This window comes from Momordica charantia (assembly GCF_013281855.1).
Source record: "Momordica charantia cultivar OHB3-1 chromosome 4 unlocalized genomic scaffold, Mcharantia_2.0 BLBB01000004.1, whole genome shotgun sequence".
Taxonomy (NCBI): Eukaryota; Viridiplantae; Streptophyta; class Magnoliopsida; order Cucurbitales; family Cucurbitaceae; genus Momordica; species Momordica charantia.
This window is the reverse complement of record NW_028275162.1, coordinates 21,610,794-21,629,509: the sequence shown is the minus strand read 5'-3', so window position 1 is coordinate 21,629,509 and position 18,716 is coordinate 21,610,794. Positions and strand designations below refer to the sequence as shown.

The following is an 18,716-nucleotide window of genomic DNA, read 5'->3' as shown; positions in this document are numbered from 1 at the left end:
AGTATAAGATATGAAGTTTTGGTTTCATGTTTTGTGGGAAAGATAATAATGGAGAGGATGAATATCATCTTCCACTCGCTCTCGTCTGAGGCCGACACGGATTCTGGTTGTGGTCTCTATTTATCTCTCAACCTACATAATTCATAATTCATTTAAATAAATGGATTATTTTTTGAGCTATTTGGGGTATATTTTATATGGTAATTATCCATTATTTTGTGCAGTTGTAATTAGGTCCACCAGAGATGAAAAACCTCTCCATTATACCTTACAAATCCAATCTTTTTCGTTGCTCAAGACTGCACTTGTTAGATCCGATTGTGACAGATATGAATCCCGGATCTTCAATGCTGGCGGTTATAAATGGTAGAGTTTACACTTTATGAACTAATTATCCGTGATAGTGTGATAAATGGTGATATAGTTTCACTTTTGAAGGAATTTTACTCATAATAATTTTGTTTTTGTTTGTTATGGCAGGAAATTAGCAATGTATCCCACTGGAGATGTGAAAAGAAATGGATCTCATGATCATATATCCCTCTATTTGGTAAAGGCTGAGGATGACATTCCTACTTCAGAGGTCAATGTTGTGTTCACGTTTCTTGTTTATGATAGTCTCAAGGACAAATATTTGGCAGTCCAAGGTAATTCCCAAAGTTACTCAAAACATGGCTCTAATTTGATTTTGTTTTGTTTGATCATAAATAATATTATTGCAGATGGGATAGTAAGACGTTTCCATGCAATCAAGACAGAATGGGGTTTTGAAAAGTTGATTTCTCTCGACACTTTCAATGATTCTTCAAATGGGTTCTTAGTTGATGATTGCTGTGCATTTGGAGTGGACGTCGTTGTTATGAAATGTGATGGAAAGGGGGAGGCCCTTTCCTTGATCAAGGAACCAATAAATTACAACTAGATGAAAATATGTATGTATCTGATCCTTTTACAGTGGAGGGCTACCGTTGGTACGAAAAATAATTTAATTTGATTATGCGCCATAATTACTTTTTGGAAATATGTGTTTGCACTTACATTTTTATCCATGTTTCAGGAAGTTATGGTTGTATCCTAAAGGATGCTCCAACGCAGAGACTGGCTTTTTGTCCTTGTACTTGATATTAGATAGTTCCAAAGAGATTCTCCAAGGTTCTAAAGTGTACGTTGAATATGAATTGGCCTTATTGAGTCAACTTGGAGCTGAACCAGAGAAAGAAACATGTAGTTTACTACTTTTGTTTTGACCACAATTTGCAAAGCATTCCCTAAAATTATGTTTTTTTGCTTTGGATTGGTAGTAGTTGTAGAATAGTGAAAAGTGTGGTTTTAGTAACTAGTTAAAATACTTTTCAAAATTTTCCTTGTATTTACATAGTCTGAAGTGAATATTGAAAATTCTAAAAACACTTTCAAAATGCATTATGGAAAAAAGTGTGGCTTAAAAACATAATGCTCAAGAGGTTTTTTTTTTTTTTTTCGCGCAGATAATTATTGGTTTGCTGGTGGTGGTCCGAATTTCATTTCATTGAGTGAACTCAAGAAACCATTGAAGGGGTATCTTCACAATGATACTCTGAAGGTTGAAGTGAAAATTAATGTTATCTCTACCTCGAAAAGTTTTAACAGTAGTAGGGAAAATGCTGCTGCCTAGATCATAAGTGTGTTTTCTTACATTTTCTACATAACTATATATTGATGTCTTAGTCCGTTTGAAGTCAAAGTACAGCCTTTAGCCTCCAGCTTTGCCTATATGTGTTACCTTTTTATTTATTTGAATACAGTTAATTGCAGTCTTAAATTTATAATAAAATGTACCATGTTAATTAGTTGAGAGAGATTTTGGATGCATGAATACTTGATATCTATTCCATACTCAATGACTTTTATCTATTGATAATTTCTTTGTTGAGACTCTATCGGTTTCGCTCACCAAACAAAGATATATTCTCTGGAGCAATGCTGTGAGCTCGATCCTTTTGGCATATTTGGTTGGAGAGAAATTACCGTACTTTCTCAGGCACATCGAAGTCTCCGACCAACCTTTGGGAAGATATAATAATTTCATCTTCTCTTTGGTCCTCTACATCCCTTATTTTTTGTAACTATGATGCCACCACCATTTCTCTAAATTGGGGTGCTTTCATTTAGACCTCTATTGTGTATGTTTCTCACCTAATGAGGTGGTTTTTCTTAAAAAAAAATCTTGCTATCTAGCTTTTTTCGTGGGGAGTTGGGATTTTACACTTGGCATTAGCTTTTTTCATGGTCTAGGTCTACTTATTTATATTAAAGGCTAATAGTAATTATGGAATAATTTTAACCCCCTACTTAAAATACTCTTAAACGTTGGGACTTTTTTTTTTAATAATGTTTAAATATACACTTCCTTTATGTGGTACTTTAACACATTCAATATTTCTACTGCCCCTGCCCTCCAAGATCGGATTAAACATTTTGTCTTGGAAGTTTATTCATCTCACCCTACCAGTAGCAGATTCATCTTATTGCAAAATGTTGTTGGCTCCATCCATTGGTCTGTCTAGTTCAAGAGGAACAAACGTATGCATAGTATGACTAGTTTGCTGCTATGTGTATAGTACGACCAATTTTGTATACAAAATTATTGATGACTTAATTGTGTAGGACTTGATTTCATTGAGATTAGTGAGCTTCGGGGGATTTGTGCATTGCTTTTTGTTATTTTATTTATTTATTTTCTTCTGAGACTTGCTTTTCGTTAAAATTAGTGGGCAATAGCATGGGATGAAATTTAACTAAATTTTTAGGATGCAATAGGATGAAATTCTAAGTTTATGGTATAAATTAATACACTCTCCCAAGCTTTGAGGTAGAAATTCATTTTTTTTTCTCGCCTGTTTTCAATATAACCAATTTTTTGCATTCCCCTTTCCAAAATCTCGGTATAAAAGTGGGATTTTTCTTCCTTGTTCTCCTTGTACCAACTTCCGAGGAAGAAAGAAAAAAAAAATAAAAGGAAAAAAGAAAGAAACTACTAGAGAAAAAAGAAGACAATGGGGACAAAGAGGAAACAGGCAGATTTAGGAGACGAAAGGAACAACATCTCCCCCTCTCCAATGTTCAACGAAGATTCTGCTTGTGGTATAACATTAAAAGTTCCAATTTAAGCATTAAAAGTTAAAATATCAACATCTGCTCCATCTTTTGCAGTTGTAAGGTCCACCAGAGACCAAAAACCTCTCCATTATACCTTAAAGATTCAATCTTTTTCGCTGCTGAAGACCGCATTTGCCATACCCAAACCCCACGAGCGATATGAATCCCAGATCTTATGGATCGGATCATATTTCCCTCTATTTGGTGTCAGCTGATGATGCCATTTTATCTACTAATTCCGAGGTCAATGTTGTGTTTACCTTTCTTGTTTATGATTATCTCAGAGACAAGTATTTGGCTGTCCAAGGTAACCAAAATTACACAAAACATGGTTTTAATTTAGTTTTGCTTGCTTTCTTTGAGGTTTTTATTTTCGTGGTTTGTGCAGATGGGAAAATAAGGCGGTTTCATGCTCCAAAGACAGAGTGGGGATTTGAAAAGTTGATTTCTCTCGACAATTTCAGTAATCCTTCAAATGGGTTCTTGGTTGATGATTGTTGTGCCTTTGGAGTTGACATTATTGTTATGAAATGTGATGGGAAGGGGGAGGTTATTTCCTTGATCAACCAACCAAAAAACAACACATATACCTGGAAAATCGAAAACTTTTCAAAACAAGATCAAACTTTTATTGAATCCAATCCTTTTATTGTAGAGGGCTACCATTGGTATGAAAGCTTTACTTTTGATTACGTGTTCTGCAATTATGTATTTGCACAAAGTTATACGTACATTTTACCTAATTAATTTATCATTTATCTTTCAGGAGGATGGCTGTATCCTAAAGGATGCCCAAAGGCGACGACTGACTTTTTGTCATTGTACTTGGGGTTAGATAGTTTAAAAGATCTTCCCAAAGGTTCCCAAGTGTACATTGAATGGGAGATGAGCGTATTGAGTCAATTTGGAGTTGGGCACAACAAAAAAACTGCACGTAATTGAACAATTTTTTCAATCATAATTGTTGTCTCTCTGGTTTTGAAAATCTTTTGACATGCGGTCTCGCTATTTTTTGTTTGCATTCAAAGGTCTTGTGTCTACGTTATTGAGTCACGACCTTTTATGTGCAGATAACCGTTGGCTTAGTAGTGGAGGAGAGTACGAAGACAGTTGGGGCGTTCCACGTTTCATGTCATTGAGCGATCTCATGGAACCGACAAAAGGCTTTATTTATAATGATACTTTGATTGTTGAAGCGAAGATCAATGTTGTCTCTACCTTGAAAGAGTTTTGAGTACAGAAGGGAAATGCTGCTGCTGTTTGAGATCATAATTCTGTCAATATTTCATAGGAGCAGATTTTAATTTGTACAGCTATTCTGATGTACTCTTTGAGATGCCAGCCTTATGAAGATGTGTGATTTTGTGTAATTGCCCTTTCGGTGGGATCGTAGTGGTGCTTTTTTGCAGGAATGTGATGGGGGTTTGGACTATTTCTATGCTGGGGAGGTCCTTTTGTTTTCCTTCGTTGTAGGATAAGGCCCGGATTTTGTACCATGTTGGTTTCTTTGAGTCTTGTAAGATTGTTGGTTAAAAAGGAATAATAGAATTTTTAGGAATGTGGATATTTTGGGAGGAGGTGTGGTCTTCGGCACTACTAGAGCATTGATCCATTAGGTCTTGTTATTTTTTATTTGAGCCCTGTTTTGCATAGTGAGTTGTGGGACTACTCCTGTCGTAGGCTGTTTTGGGCCAGGTTTTTTTTAAGCCCTCGACTTGTTCTTTTGTTTTCTTTCATTCTTTTCGCAATGAAACCTTCCAAAAATAAAGTAATTTGAAAGTAGTTGGGATGATGGATCATGTGTTTTTTTGGAGTAGAAGTGTTTGTTCTAAAGTACGAAGGGAAAATGAAAAAGGAATATACTTCTCACTATAAAACAATTTGACAAATTTATGAGCCAAACTTAGTCATTTAATCCAATTATTATTAACTTACCATCAATTTTCATTGCCTTCGTAATTTATAATTTTAGGTTATAATCTCATTTTATTCCTTGACCTTAGAATGTCGTATTCTATTTTAGTCTCTAAACTTTCAAAATTGTTACTTTAGTTTCTAATTAAACTTTTTCTAGTACAAGCGGGGCTGAGGATTCGAATTCTCAAATTTATGATTGGATATTCGATACACGGCTTTAACCCACTGAACTGGTTGACTTTTTAGTTTCTAAACTTTAACAAAATAACCATTTTGGTTCTTATGGTCATTAATTCTTTATAGATTATTTATCGTGCCACTTTTAAAATCACTTTTTAAAAAAAATTGGTGTTTTTTTACCATATAAATAAATATCGATTTATGGATTCCAATTCGATATTAAACAATATATAAATAAATGTTTAAAATCTATTACCATTTACATATTTTTTGTTATACAATATTTTAAACCAGTGATCAGAATAACTCGAACTAACAATTCAACCCAAATATTTGGTTGGATTGAGATTGAATTTATTATTTAATAAGGGTTGTTTAAGTTGAGTAAATTTACAACCCGAACTATTAAACTGGGTCTAAAATCAAAGTACCTCAACCCACAGTTAGCTAGGGTTCGACGTACTAAAGATACACAGTTATATATATATATATATATGCCGAAGTAAACCTAGCTAGGATTAGCTGACAGAGAGAGATCTAATAGAGCAAGTTTGCAAGTATAACAGCGCACGATCTCCATGGTTTCATGTTTCAAAATGCAGTGAGATATTCTACACTAAGACAATTTGGAAGATTTGGGAAGGCAGCAATACCCTCTTTTGGTTTATATCAAGTACTTCCTCGTTTTTTTGCTCTCTCTAATTGCAGGTTTTGGAGCCAATCTGATAACTGTTGGTATTTTTCGCCCCGAAGACCCCTCGTGGAAAGAGAACAAATTGCGTGGAACTCGGCCATCTCCTCCACCTTTCCGAAGCTCACCCATCCATGGCCATGACTGCATCCTATGGAATGGTACAAAGGATGATATTTTCACTGTCAAATCAGTGAAGGTTTTGCTTTCCCACCATAGTGCAAACACACTGATTGTTTCAGCAGCCAAAATGTGGGCAAACCTTGCCCCTAAAAAATGTAAGTTTTTTTTATGTTGTGTGCGGCGTTAATACACATGACAGATTCCAAGTTAGACTTCCTACTACGTGTTTAAACTCAACTTGATGCACTATCTGCAATCAAAGTAACGACTCTATGGATCATCTATTTCCCCACTGTCCTTGCTCAATATCCCTTTGACAGCCTTTTTCCAAGATTTTCAAAATATCCATCAGCCTTCCTGGGTGTCGATGTCTTCGCTCGGGAATGCATAAATACACCTCTCTCAAACAGTATAAATATGCTTTAGTGCAATAGGTTCTGCTCTATCCTTTGGTTTATCTGGCTTGAGAGAAATAACCGTGATAAATATAAATCTACAGACAATCTGTGAGATAATAATATTGAGACGGTTTCTTCCTTTTGGTCCACCAAATCGACCTTCTTTTGTAATTATATGATATCTCCATCATCTCATCAAAGTGGAGCTCTTTTATTTAGCCTTTATATTTCTCACCTACCTTCCGATGTTGGCCGGCGGCGGTGCTACTATTTTTGGGAAAGATACCATTTTCTATTTTTAAACAAAATAAGTACAATAACAATAATGTTGAGCTTAGAGTGTTGCTAAACTTTTCTTATATTGGGACTGACCTTATATATGCTATTGTATTTCGGTTTGGTTATGTAAATTCAAATCCTAATATTTTCCATTTTCTCAAAATTTGAATGTTTGGTATGCAAGAATTATTTTCTTGTTTTACTGCTTTCAAATGAAACTTTAAAATGCAGAATTACATTAAAATAGATAAACAAATTTGATAAATATATTATTTCATATTATAAATTTTTTTTTGTTAAAATTCAAAACTGTGAAATCTAATATATTATAAATTATATAATATTTGTAAAATAATAATTCTACAAAATTTATAACATAAATTATATAATATAACTATTATATGTTTTTCATTAAATTATTTTCAAATCAGATCACCAACCAAGCTCATCCTAAGTAATCGAATCAATCCCGTCGAGGTTCAGGTTTGATTATCACTCTATCAGCTGCCATGCCACTGCCAGTTACAACACACTCTCTCTACTTGCATATATATTCAAGAAACTCATATCTAAAAGTATAATAAGGCTCTCCATTTACCTAAAAGAATAAAAGTGAGAAAGAATTGAAAAGAAAATAAAAAAATAAAAAAAAAGAGAGAGTTCGGAATCCAAATGATCAGAAATCATGTTGATTACTTATAAAACTATTTGGAATCAGAAGACAATAAAAATATAACAAATATACCTCTTTCTTATTTATAATTTATTTTATTTTATTGATGGTAATTTTTTTTATTATAGCGAATTATTTAATATTAACAAGTATTAAATAATTAAAATAAATTACAAAACTTGAATAATTTTTTTTATTATAACAACCATAATTTAATATAAAATATTACTAAGTTTTATTGTTGTAATATTTAATAATAATGAATTCTATTTTAAATAATTAATAATAATAATTAAAAATTAAATAGAAATTTGTAATGTTTTATATCAAATCAACTAAAACAATTAATTAAAAAATTGTGGATCTCCTTAATCCAAAAGAAAAGAAGGTTAAAAGTTGTAAAGTATTCATTATAAGGATGTAGAGCCCACAAGATAAAGGATGAGATTAGAAGTTTCAAGAGAGTCCCACCAATTCATTTCATTCCTATAATTTAGTTAAACACGACGATGATATAAAAATTTTAATTCTCATTTCCTTGATATAAATAGGGCTTTAATACAATATAAACCATAGACGGGTAAAAAAATAAATTATAGTAGCAAGCATTAGGTGAAAGATGTGGCATATGATCATAAAGATGAAGTTAATACATCGCAGGCAAAACAAGTATAGAAGTGCTTTAGAAAAGAAAAAAAAAAGTATAGAAGTGAAGTTTTGGTTGGATATTTGGAGTTGTTAAATCACAAAATAAGAAATGAAGCAATGCGACGGCGTGGGATTTGAAGGGATGGCCGGATGGAATCCTTATTTGGAAACTGCACACGCATTCCACCCATCTGCACCTTGCTTGGTTGGATGAATTATTACTCTGGCTTAAAGTTGTAAATACACATCGAAATTGTTGAGAACCATGCAGTGACAGCTTATCAAAATTATAGTGAAGACAAAAGGATGGAAGAAGTGGCCGGCTGAAATAGTATAATATTTCTTATGAGTTTGATTTACTAAATTAAGATTAAACTATTAACACGTCCAAAAACAGGGATATATATTAACTAATACCAAAATGTGATAATGAAGTGATACATGTTGCTTGGTTGGACGAATTACTATTGTAATGTAAAGTTGGAAATGCACAAAAGAAATTGTTGACAGCTAACAGGTTGTCGCGGCATAAAATTGTTGAGAGCCAAGCAATCACAACTTGTCACGAACTATAGTAAAAGACAAAAGAGGGAAGATGTGAGCTAAAATAGTAGAATATTTTTATGAGTTTGATTTACAAAATTAAGATTAACTTAATAATTAACATGTCAAATAAAGAAAAGAGGAGGCTAGGTCGTAATTGGTTAATAAATATATATTATTTATTATATAAGAAAATGTGATTGATGTGGTGATTCATTGCTTGGTTGGATGAATTGTTATCATAATGTAAAGTTCGCCAATACACATAGAAGTTGTTGATGAGAGCCATGCAGTGACCTCTTGTTGGGACCAAGGTGAAAATATTAAACAGAAGGGGGAGGAGTTTGCTAAAATAATAGAATCTTTCTTATGAATTTGAATTATTATGTTAATTATGTAAAGTCTCGAAATAAACATGGAAGTTTTTTGGAAAGGACACATGAAATACGCATGGAAGTTGTTGAGCCACTTGTCACGATTATGGTGAAAGACAAAAAGAAGAGTGACGTTGGCTAATATTTATTATATAAGAAAATGTGATGATGTGGTCACTCATTGTTTGGTTGAACGAATTATTATTGTAATGTAAAGGTTTGACATACACATAGAAGTTGTTGAGAGTTAGGCAAATAGCAACTTGGTTCGGACCATGGTGAAGGACCAAAAGAGGAGTGATGCAATTGCGGGCTAATCCTTTCCAATTCAATTTCCATTTCCACCACACCATCAATGGCGGATCATGACACTTCTTCGCTTCTGTTGTCGCCAGCCATAGCCTCAAGCTCCACTGATGAGCTCCATGGACCTTCCCTAGACTCCATGTTTGAACGCTGTGTACGAGATTTGGGATTGGCCGCCCAACTCCTTCAAGCCCTTGTGGTCTGCCTTGCATGGTTTTTCGACGCCCAACAAACTTTCATTGCTGTCTTCACTGACGCCAATCCCAAATGGCACTGTACTACTGGATCAGTTGAGGCTTCCAATTCAAACTCTAGTTGCGATATTTGCCTGTCACCCAAGGACTCATGGGCATGGGATTCCCCCGCCGGCTCACACTCCTCCATTGTGTCTGAATGGGGCTTGTACTGCGCCCCTTCCTTCTTCTCCGGCCTCCCTTCATCCTCATTCTTCCTCGGCTGCATCGTCGGCGGCTTCGCCCTCGCCACTCTCGCCGACTCCTCTCTAGGCCGCAAGAACACCCTCCTCCTTTCCTGTCTCATCATGTCCTCTTCCTCCTTCCTCACCGCCTTCTCCTCCAACATCTGGATCTACTCCACCTTTAGGTTCTGATATATCATGATTTAGGATATTGATATGATTTAGGTTTACTATTATATTTGATTTAGGTTTTATATTGCTTTTATGATTATGAATTTTCTTATTTATACATGGGTAGGTTTTTATACAAAGATTAACGAATTCAATTCAATATGAAATTATATTTTGTAATTTGAAAATACTCGTTCATTGACAACTCATTCCTTGCTATTTGACAACTCTTTCTTTTAAATTGTTTTTTCTTTTTACATATTTCTCTCTTTTAGTCGTCAGTCGTCAGATATTGAATGATGGTAAGGAAAAAGTTGCTCCTTATTAGCAATAAGCCAATATTTTCCTTTTTAATTCTCTCTACTTTCTCTCCTTCCTGAAATTTCAATCTAATCAGGTTCCTCTCTGGGTTCGGTCGCGCCAACGTCGGCACATGCGCTCTCGTCCTCTCCACGGAGCTTGTGGGCAAGCGCTGGCGAGGGCAAGTCGGAGTCACCGGATTCTTCGCCTTCACCTTCGGGTTTCTATCCTTACCTCTTCTAGCCTACGCCCTGGAGGGTTGTTCTTGGAGGAGCCTCTACATATGGACCTCCGTCCCGGTACTCCTCTATTGCTTGCTGCTTCAGTTTTCAGTCCGTGAGTCCCCCAGATGGTTGCTGGTGCAAGGACACAAAGAGGAAGCCGCCGTGGAGAGCTTCATGTCGGCCATGAAGATGTTGTTTGAAAAGAGATGGTGCATCCAGAGGATGGTTGCGGTGATGAGCATCGGTTTGGGGACGGGAATGTCGTACTACGGGATGCCGTTGGGGCTGGGGAACTTGGGGACGAATCTGTACGTAAGCGCGGCGCTGAACGCTTTGTCGGAGCTGCCGGCGGCGCTGTTCACGTTGTTGCTGATAGGGAGGTTGAATAGGAGGGGCGCCCTTGTGGGGTTCGCCATGGTGAGCGGAATTTGCAGCGTGTTGTCGGTGATGAAGCTGAAGGTGAAGCTGAGTTTGGAGTTGGTTTCTTTCTTCTGCGCGTGTACGGTGGTGAACGTGCTGCTGATGTTCACGATTGAGCTTTTTCCGACGTGCGTGAGGAACTCGGCGATGTCGTTGGTGAGGCAGGCGCTGGTGATTGGGGGAGTGGTGGGTTCGTTTCTGGCGGTGGCTGGGAGGAATATGGAGTTTTTGTCTTATGGAGTGTTTGGGATTGTCATTGCTGCTTGTGGTCTTTTTGCTGCATGTTTGCCGGAAACTAATGGAAGGTCAATTTGTGACACCATGGATGAGGAGGAGAGGAGACACCATCAATCACCTCCCCAATGTTAACATCTGCTCTTCCATTTGTACTTGCAATTGCCAGAATTGGCATATGTATGTGATCACGACGGAATTCCAATCTCCACCCTACTTGTTGTACTAAAAAAATTGTTGGTATTTTCCTATTTTGTATCCCATTCAAATCTATTTAAACACTTCTCAATTTTGGATGCATATAAACAAGACCAGTGTTGGTGGTTGCCTTCTTTAAAATATCATGAACAGTTCCTGTAGCTTGAGCGTCTTTTTCAAGGAAATATAGAATAGCAGGAACATTTAAATAGGTTTGATTCTTTATCGGATCATAAAAACCCACTTTACGAAGACTCCTTCCTTCTCTTCAGGATCGAACATCAATTGCAATGATTGGATAAACGGCTAACTTGACGCAACTCAAGGTTTATCAAATGAAAAATGAATCTTCACGAATATTTATCAACAATTTAAATGTACACATATATGTGCCTTACCATCTTCTAATTTTAGATGGAGTTTTTCTACAATTTGTTGTTTATAGTCATTTTTGTAAATGATTGTAATTTGAAGAAGTTTTGGGATATTGGATTAAAGTTGTTAAATTTTTTTTCCCCTTAACTTTTAGCTTAGATGATCCAGTATCAATATATACTGCATCAAGTTGAGAATGAAGGCAGAGGAAGAATAGAGAAAAAGAAGGAAGTGAGAAGTTGCAGGGAGAGAGAAAAAATGTGAAAAGTCGTCCAACCAATTAAAAAAGAATTCAAAGTTCGTAATAATATTTGTCAAAATTTAACCTTTAAAGAATAATTGGTTTTATTTATTTATTATTTTACATTTTTCCTTTTCTAGATTTGTATAAGAGGTGCTATATTTCACTGGGACTCGATCTGTTTGTTTTTTTTAGTACTACATGTTAGGGAGGGGATTCGAACTCACAACCTCTTCATTGGAGTTTTATGTCAATTATCGCTGAGTTATGCTCGCTTTGACCTGTGTCCCTGTTGTGTTGTTGTGGCAATGGGAACAGAGAGGAAACAAATAGATATTCATACAATGGGAGACGAAAGGAAGAATGTCATCGGTTTAACATCTCTTCACTTGAACTCTTAATTTGAGCATTCAAAATCCATATTACAAACTCTTCCAAACTTCTTCTACTGCTTTATTAACAACTACGTCAACTTAAGGCTCGTTTGGTAAAGTTCTCTTGTTTCTCGTTTCCAATTTTCATAAGAAATCTAAGCATTTTGAAACTAACTTTGTTTCTTGTTATAGGCCTCTTTTTTTGTGTATGTTTCTGATCACATACATCAATGAAGTCTCTTTTTCCCAAAAAAAAAAACTTTGTTTCTTGTTTCTCCTTATTTGGGAACATTCTTTAGAAATTTTGAAAACAAACAAAACAAATTTCTTCTTTCTTGTTCTCATTTCCACTATGTTTCAAAATATAATTAAAAATATTATTTTATCATACTTGAATTCAATGGATGTTGGAGCCATGCAATTCATTTTTCTTCATTAAAAATCAACAAACGAGAACAAGAAACATGAACGTTACTAAACGAGTCCTAATTATTCACAATAGATTCCTGGGCTTAATTTTTTTTTTTCAAAAAGCATCCCCACTCTCATCTTTGGATCTCGATTGTATTTTGTTATCACGTGACATTTTTTTAAACTAAACAGATATGATTTCAAATTACTGCTTTTATAATAATCACAAAATTTGAAGTGTTAGAAGTTTGAAAACCAAAGTGAAAGACGATAAAAGTTTAAGAAATATAAAACGATATTTCGACCCCTATATACTTTTATTTCTAAGGTTGTCAAATACGAAAAAATGAGTCAGGGTATGTTTGGTTGATGTCTGAAAACATAATTCTAAAAAATAGATAAAAACACAAGAATTGTATCACATATTTTCATATTTGTGTTTGGTAACAGATTTAACATTGAATCTCAATTTAGAAAAATGTTCAAACTTGTTTTGTAATATAGTTATAAACCATTCTCATGTCCCGACTAAATATTTAGTTCAATCTAAAATATTATTAGTTAACATAAACGTTATACAATCTGTACCATTATTATTTTACAATATCATATAATTTATAATGTATTAAATTTTACATGTTCTAATCTTAACGAGAACGAGATTAGGTTTATACAAGAAATAATATATTTAACAAGTTTTTGTCTTTTCAAATATAATTATGCATTTTAAAATTTTACACAGATTAAAAATCTAAAAACAATTAAGGTTGTTTTATGAAATTACAATCACAGCATTCAAAAACAGTTTTCAAAAACAAATTTACGAAACCTATATTCATTAAATCCATTTATTCAATAAATCTAAAAAAAAAAAGAGAATCTTTGATTGTCAACGAAATAACAACCCCGGTTATTTTCTTCCAAACTCCATCCCTTAAAATAGTAGTAATAAAATGTATCTATATTTAAAAAACACGTACACGTGAAAATGGCATAATATACCAACTAAATGTTTTCACCAAAAAGAAGGGTGATAAGATACAAACATAAACTCATATTTTGTATCTTTATTCTGCATTTTATTAATTTACTTAAATTTAAATATTTGAATTTAATATTTTGTGATATTGAAAAATAATAATTTAAAAACACAAATTTAGATGATTGTTCTTATAGAAGAATTTCTGATAAAGATCACTCTAGGATAATTAACCTACAAAAACGAATTTAAGTTAATAAGTTTTACGTACCCCTCATTTGTCCCCGTGGTATTTATAAGAGATGAGAAAGTAACGGTTGGGAATTATGGCTCCCCATTTGAATAAAACGGTTCCAGTTCCGTACCGTAAAAATAGGAAACTGCTTAGTGGGAGAATGGTTGGTCTGCCACGTCGGTAGCAGTGAAACCGTTTGGCTTTGCACCAGTTCGGCTATGATCCGAACTGGTTCCCTTTGCCTTCACTGGATTTTAAGTAGCGAGGTATCTTAAGATTAACAATGATAATTCAGACTTCAAATTAGAGAGACCAACTTATATATTGACTATTTTGTAAATAAGCTAATATAATCAAATTAAAAAATATTTCATAAATTCCCTTGGATAAACTCTTTTATAAATAATTCTATTTCAAATAAGATTTCCCAACTAATTAGATATTTTTTATCAGAGAACGGCCTCTCTATAAACTAATCACTATTCTATCAGAAAATCCAACGTCTTCACATCTCAGCCATCAAGAACTCTTCTTTTTAAATTGAGGCTTCTTCTTCTACCATAGTGGCTATGGTTTATTTTGATTCAACTCCAATTGGTAAGCTTGGGAGATTCGTGATAGGTAGAAATTTATTAATCTTTTCAAGTCAAGAATAATTCTTTGCTTCTTATTCTTGCATTTCTCTGTGAATGATCGATAAAATTGAATTGTAACAAGTAGTTGGTGTAATTGTTTACATAACTGGGAAAATAGAAACAAAAAACAAAACTAATAAAGTTGTAGCTATATCTCAATTAATTGATTTCGGTTTAGTCACTCTTTTGTTGTGCCCAACAAATATAATGATAAATTTGATTTTTCGGATGCTTGGTTTGAGTTAATTACAGAAGGGAATTAAAACTTTTCCCTAAGTTGTTGAATCAGGAAGTTAATTATTTTAGGTTTCATCGTTTAAATTTCAAATTCAAGTATTCAAAACGGAAGAGGGAATGGAGAAGAATAATGTCATCTCCTCCTCGCAAGATTCTGCATGCGGTAAAAACTCCCTCTCGTACTCTCAAGTTCATATATTTAATAATAATAATAATTTATGTATTGTAATTTGCAGAGTTACGTTTGAATAATGCGATGGTTAATTTAATTTATTGTGTGCAGTTGTAATTAGGTCCAGCAGAGATGAATCAAAATAATTCATATGTTTATTATAAATATAAAAAATAAAAACAAATAAAAAACTTTTTTTTAGTACACAATTAAACAAACTTAAACCATAATCTAACTTTCCCTTCCCAACTATCATCTTTGTCCATTTATTTTCTTTCTCATTCTCATGCCGCGACTTTCTTATTCTCCAAGAAAACACAATACTTCAACTAAAATAAAAGTGTAAAAAGAAAAAACAAACCAAAGATAGTTTTAAAAAACTAAAAAGATATTTTAAATGTATCAAGCTATCAATCTCTTTACAAATTCTATTTAGAACGAATTTTTTTAATCAAATTAGTCTTGTAAAAATTGAAATAAAAAGAAATAAAACCGACTAAGACATACCAGCAAAATAGAAAATTAAGTTGTATTTTGATTGGATGGTGACTGAAAAATATGCCAGTAGAAGTGGAGTGATGAGATTAAATTTAAAAAATGATTTTAAACTAATTGTGATTTGTAAAGTTGTGTTTGGAAGTGATGCGGATTGATTTTGAAAAATAAAGAGATTTACTTGTAATTGATTTTTCAAAATTAGATATATTTGTACTTAGGAGTGATATTTTAAAAATCCATTTAAAACAATTTTAAATTATCCTAAGATCAATTTTTTAACTTCACATGATCTATGAAAAGTATAATATGATAAAATCATATCGACATCACGATCTCTAACACACCCTAAATCCAGGGTTCGAACAATCTTTATAATAACTATTTTTATTTATTTTGCATTTAACCGTTTTAAAAACCTGCATAATAGATTTGAGAGGAGGAGGAGGATTGCGATTTATCATATCTTGCTTCCCCTGTATTCAAATTTGGGAAGAACGCAATGGGAACAAAGAGGAAACAAACAGATATTAATGGAGACGAAAGGACGAACCAACATTCTGCTTCCGGTTTGAACATCTCTCTCTCTCTTGAAGTTTCAATTTCATCATTCAAATTCCATATCAGTAAACTCTTCCAAACTTGTTCTACTACTCTATTAACAACTACGTCAAGTTATTCATAATGGGTTACTAGGCTTGTTTTAATTTGAATGCTCATTTAATTTTTCAATGTTCTGTGCAGTTATAAGGTCCACCCGAGATGAAAAACCAGTCCATTATACCCTAAAAATCCAATCTTTTTCGTTGCTGAAGGATGTACTTGCTAGTTCCAAGCGTGAAATATACGAATCCCAGAACTTCGATGCCGGCGGTTATAAATGGTGAATTGTATAAAAGAATTCCATTATTAGATTTTTACATTGCAAATCCAAGTAATATTGGTTTCAGTTTGTAACTGTTTTTGTTTCTGGGACTATTTTGTTTGTTGTTGTAGGAAATTAGCACTTGTGAGCTCAATGTTGTGTTTACGTTTCTTGTTTATGACAGTATCAGAGACAAATATTTGACAATCCAAGGTAACCAAAGCTGAAAACATTGAGGTTTCTTAAGTTTCCTTTTGAAGTTTTGTTTGATCATATTCATATTTGTATAATACATCACTGTGTGATCTTGATGATTCAGATGGGAAAATGAGACGTTTTAGTGCAATCAAGACAGAGTGGGGCTTTCAAAAGTTGGTTTCACTTGAAACTTTCAATGATCCTTCAAATGGGCTCTTGGTTGATGATTGCTGTGTTTTTGGAGTGGACATTTTTGTTATGAAATGTTATGGCAAAGGGGAGGTCTTTTCCTTCATCAAGCAACCCAAAAATTACAAATATACCTGGAAAATCAACAAATTTTCTCAGCTAAGCTACGCTCCACTGGTCATCAGTCCAATCCTTTTACAGTGGAGAACTACCGTTGGTATAAAAAAACTTGCTTCTGCCATTATGTCTTCCATATAAAGTTGTATGAAGTTCGTTTAGTAACGTTCTCGTTTCTTGTTTCTTGTTTCCGTTTCCAATTTGTTACAAAACATACCTATAAATGGTGTTTGATCATCTTTGAATTCATGGGTGTTGGGACATGCAATTCTATTTTTCTGAAGAAACAAGAAACATAAACGTTACCAAAAGGGTCTTACTGAATCTATCTTTCATAACGTATCTTTTCAGGAGTATTTGGTTGTATCCTAAAGGAAGCTCCAAAGCGAAGTCTGGCTTTTTATCCTTGTACCTGCATCTTAATAGTTTCAAAGAGCTTCCCAAAGGTTCTCAAGTGTACGTTGATATTGAGTCAACTTAAAGTTGAACCAAAGATTAAAGTAACATGTAAGTCACTCAAAGGTTTACATTTTCCAATCTTTCTTTACATCAGTTTTTTCTTTTCCTTGAGTAAATGAGTTTTGACTTTTGTTCTTAGAGTAGTACTTTTCACCAATCCTCTAAAGCACTTTGAAAGTCCTAAAATCACGTTTAAGTAGGTAATTAGTGCTATGAAATTTTTTAAAAGTACTTTTGAATCGGCTAAAATCACTTTTTTAAAGTTGGATTTTTGTGTGTGCAGGCAAGTGTTGGTTTGGGATTGGTGGTGTAGAATCTGGTGGCTGGGGTAGTCCGGATTTCTTGTCATTGAGCGATCTCAAGGATCCAACAAAAGGCTTCATCGTTGATGACACTATAATTGTTGAAGTCAAAATTAACCTCATCTCTACTTTGAAGAAAATTTTATAGAAGGGAAAATACTGCACTTTGAGAGATCATGATGCTTTCTTAGATGCAGCCTTTTTGGAGATTAGTGAAAGTGAAAGAAAATTGTTAGTGAGGTCTGAAGATGTGAAATGTTTCTTCTTTTTGTGGTTAGATATATGGGATTACACTTTACATGTGAAGTATTGCATAAATAGATATTTAGATCTTAGTTTTGGAAAGCTTTAAGTACTATTCTGTCTTTCTTACTTTTAACTTTGTTTTATTTTGGTTCATATATTTTTAAAATATTTATTTTGGTCTATATACTTTCGATTTTCGTTTGTTTTAGTCTCTATAATACTCTTTGAAAATATTCAAAATGATTCTTATTCGTAAAAATTTAACAATAAATTTTATAATATTTGTGATTGACTAAATTGGACGTTCTGAAAGAAGAGAACTAAAATGAATAAAAGTTGAAAGTACAAAGGCGGTCTTTGTACTTTCAACTTAAAGTCATGTACAAATTGCAAGGTATGAAGTCTAATTTGATCCAATTTTTCTTTTAAACCAACATGTAGGGGTGGGGCTTTGAATTCATGATCACTTGGTTAGAGATAGATGTCAATTATGGTACTCCTCTCGGCTGGTTTGATCCAATTGAAAGTTAAAAGGTTTTTCTTTTTTTTAAAAAAATTTACTTTACCAAGTTGAGGGGTAAAATTTTTCCTAGCTACAATTGAATTTAACTTTACCAATCAACTAATTTATAGAAAAAAAAAATCATAACTAGATTATGGACAGTGTAATCAAATACAACCCATATTTTTTCAAAAAACAAAAAAACAACTCATATATCTCTAGATCAGTCATGTGTGCAAGTTAACTCGAATATTCACAAATACAAATAATAATAATGAACATATATTTTTTCTTTTTTAAAGAACAATTGAGTTTATAACCGTGTTCTAGTTTCTAGAATGAAAATTTCATCACACCCGACTATGATAGTGTTCAAAAACACCATTAAACTATAATATCATGGCATCATATATATGACAAATACTCCATATACTCGCCATATGCACTAT

General features: G+C 33.5%; 2 protein-coding genes and 2 pseudogenes across 2 annotated transcripts; all 4 read left to right on the top strand.

The window, feature by feature from the left end:
• Window positions 1-48: 48 nt before the first annotated feature.
• On the top strand, window positions 49-1,654 carry LOC111015607 (ubiquitin C-terminal hydrolase 12-like). The gene is made up of 7 exons (XM_022290687.1): window positions 49-112; window positions 225-366; window positions 481-647; window positions 723-866; window positions 956-971; window positions 1,058-1,224; window positions 1,488-1,654. Exons 1-7 carry the CDS (start codon window positions 49-51, stop codon window positions 1,652-1,654), a joined length of 867 nt encoding a protein of 288 aa, XP_022146379.1.
• A 1,381-nt stretch (window positions 1,655-3,035) lies between these two features.
• LOC111015606 (uncharacterized) lies at window positions 3,036-4,372 on the top strand (annotated as a pseudogene).
• A 4,791-nt stretch (window positions 4,373-9,163) lies between these two features.
• On the top strand, window positions 9,164-11,407 carry OCT3 (organic cation/carnitine transporter 3). Its single transcript, XM_022290645.2, has 2 exons — window positions 9,164-9,873; window positions 10,257-11,407. The coding sequence occupies exons 1-2, from the start codon at window positions 9,320-9,322 to the stop codon at window positions 11,170-11,172; spliced, it is 1,470 nt and encodes a 489-aa protein (XP_022146337.1). The 5' UTR covers window positions 9,164-9,319; the 3' UTR covers window positions 11,173-11,407.
• Window positions 11,408-15,891: 4,484 nt separating this feature from the next.
• Window positions 15,892-17,743, top strand: LOC148212022 (uncharacterized; annotated as a pseudogene).
• The last annotated feature ends 973 nt before the right edge of the window (window positions 17,744-18,716 follow it).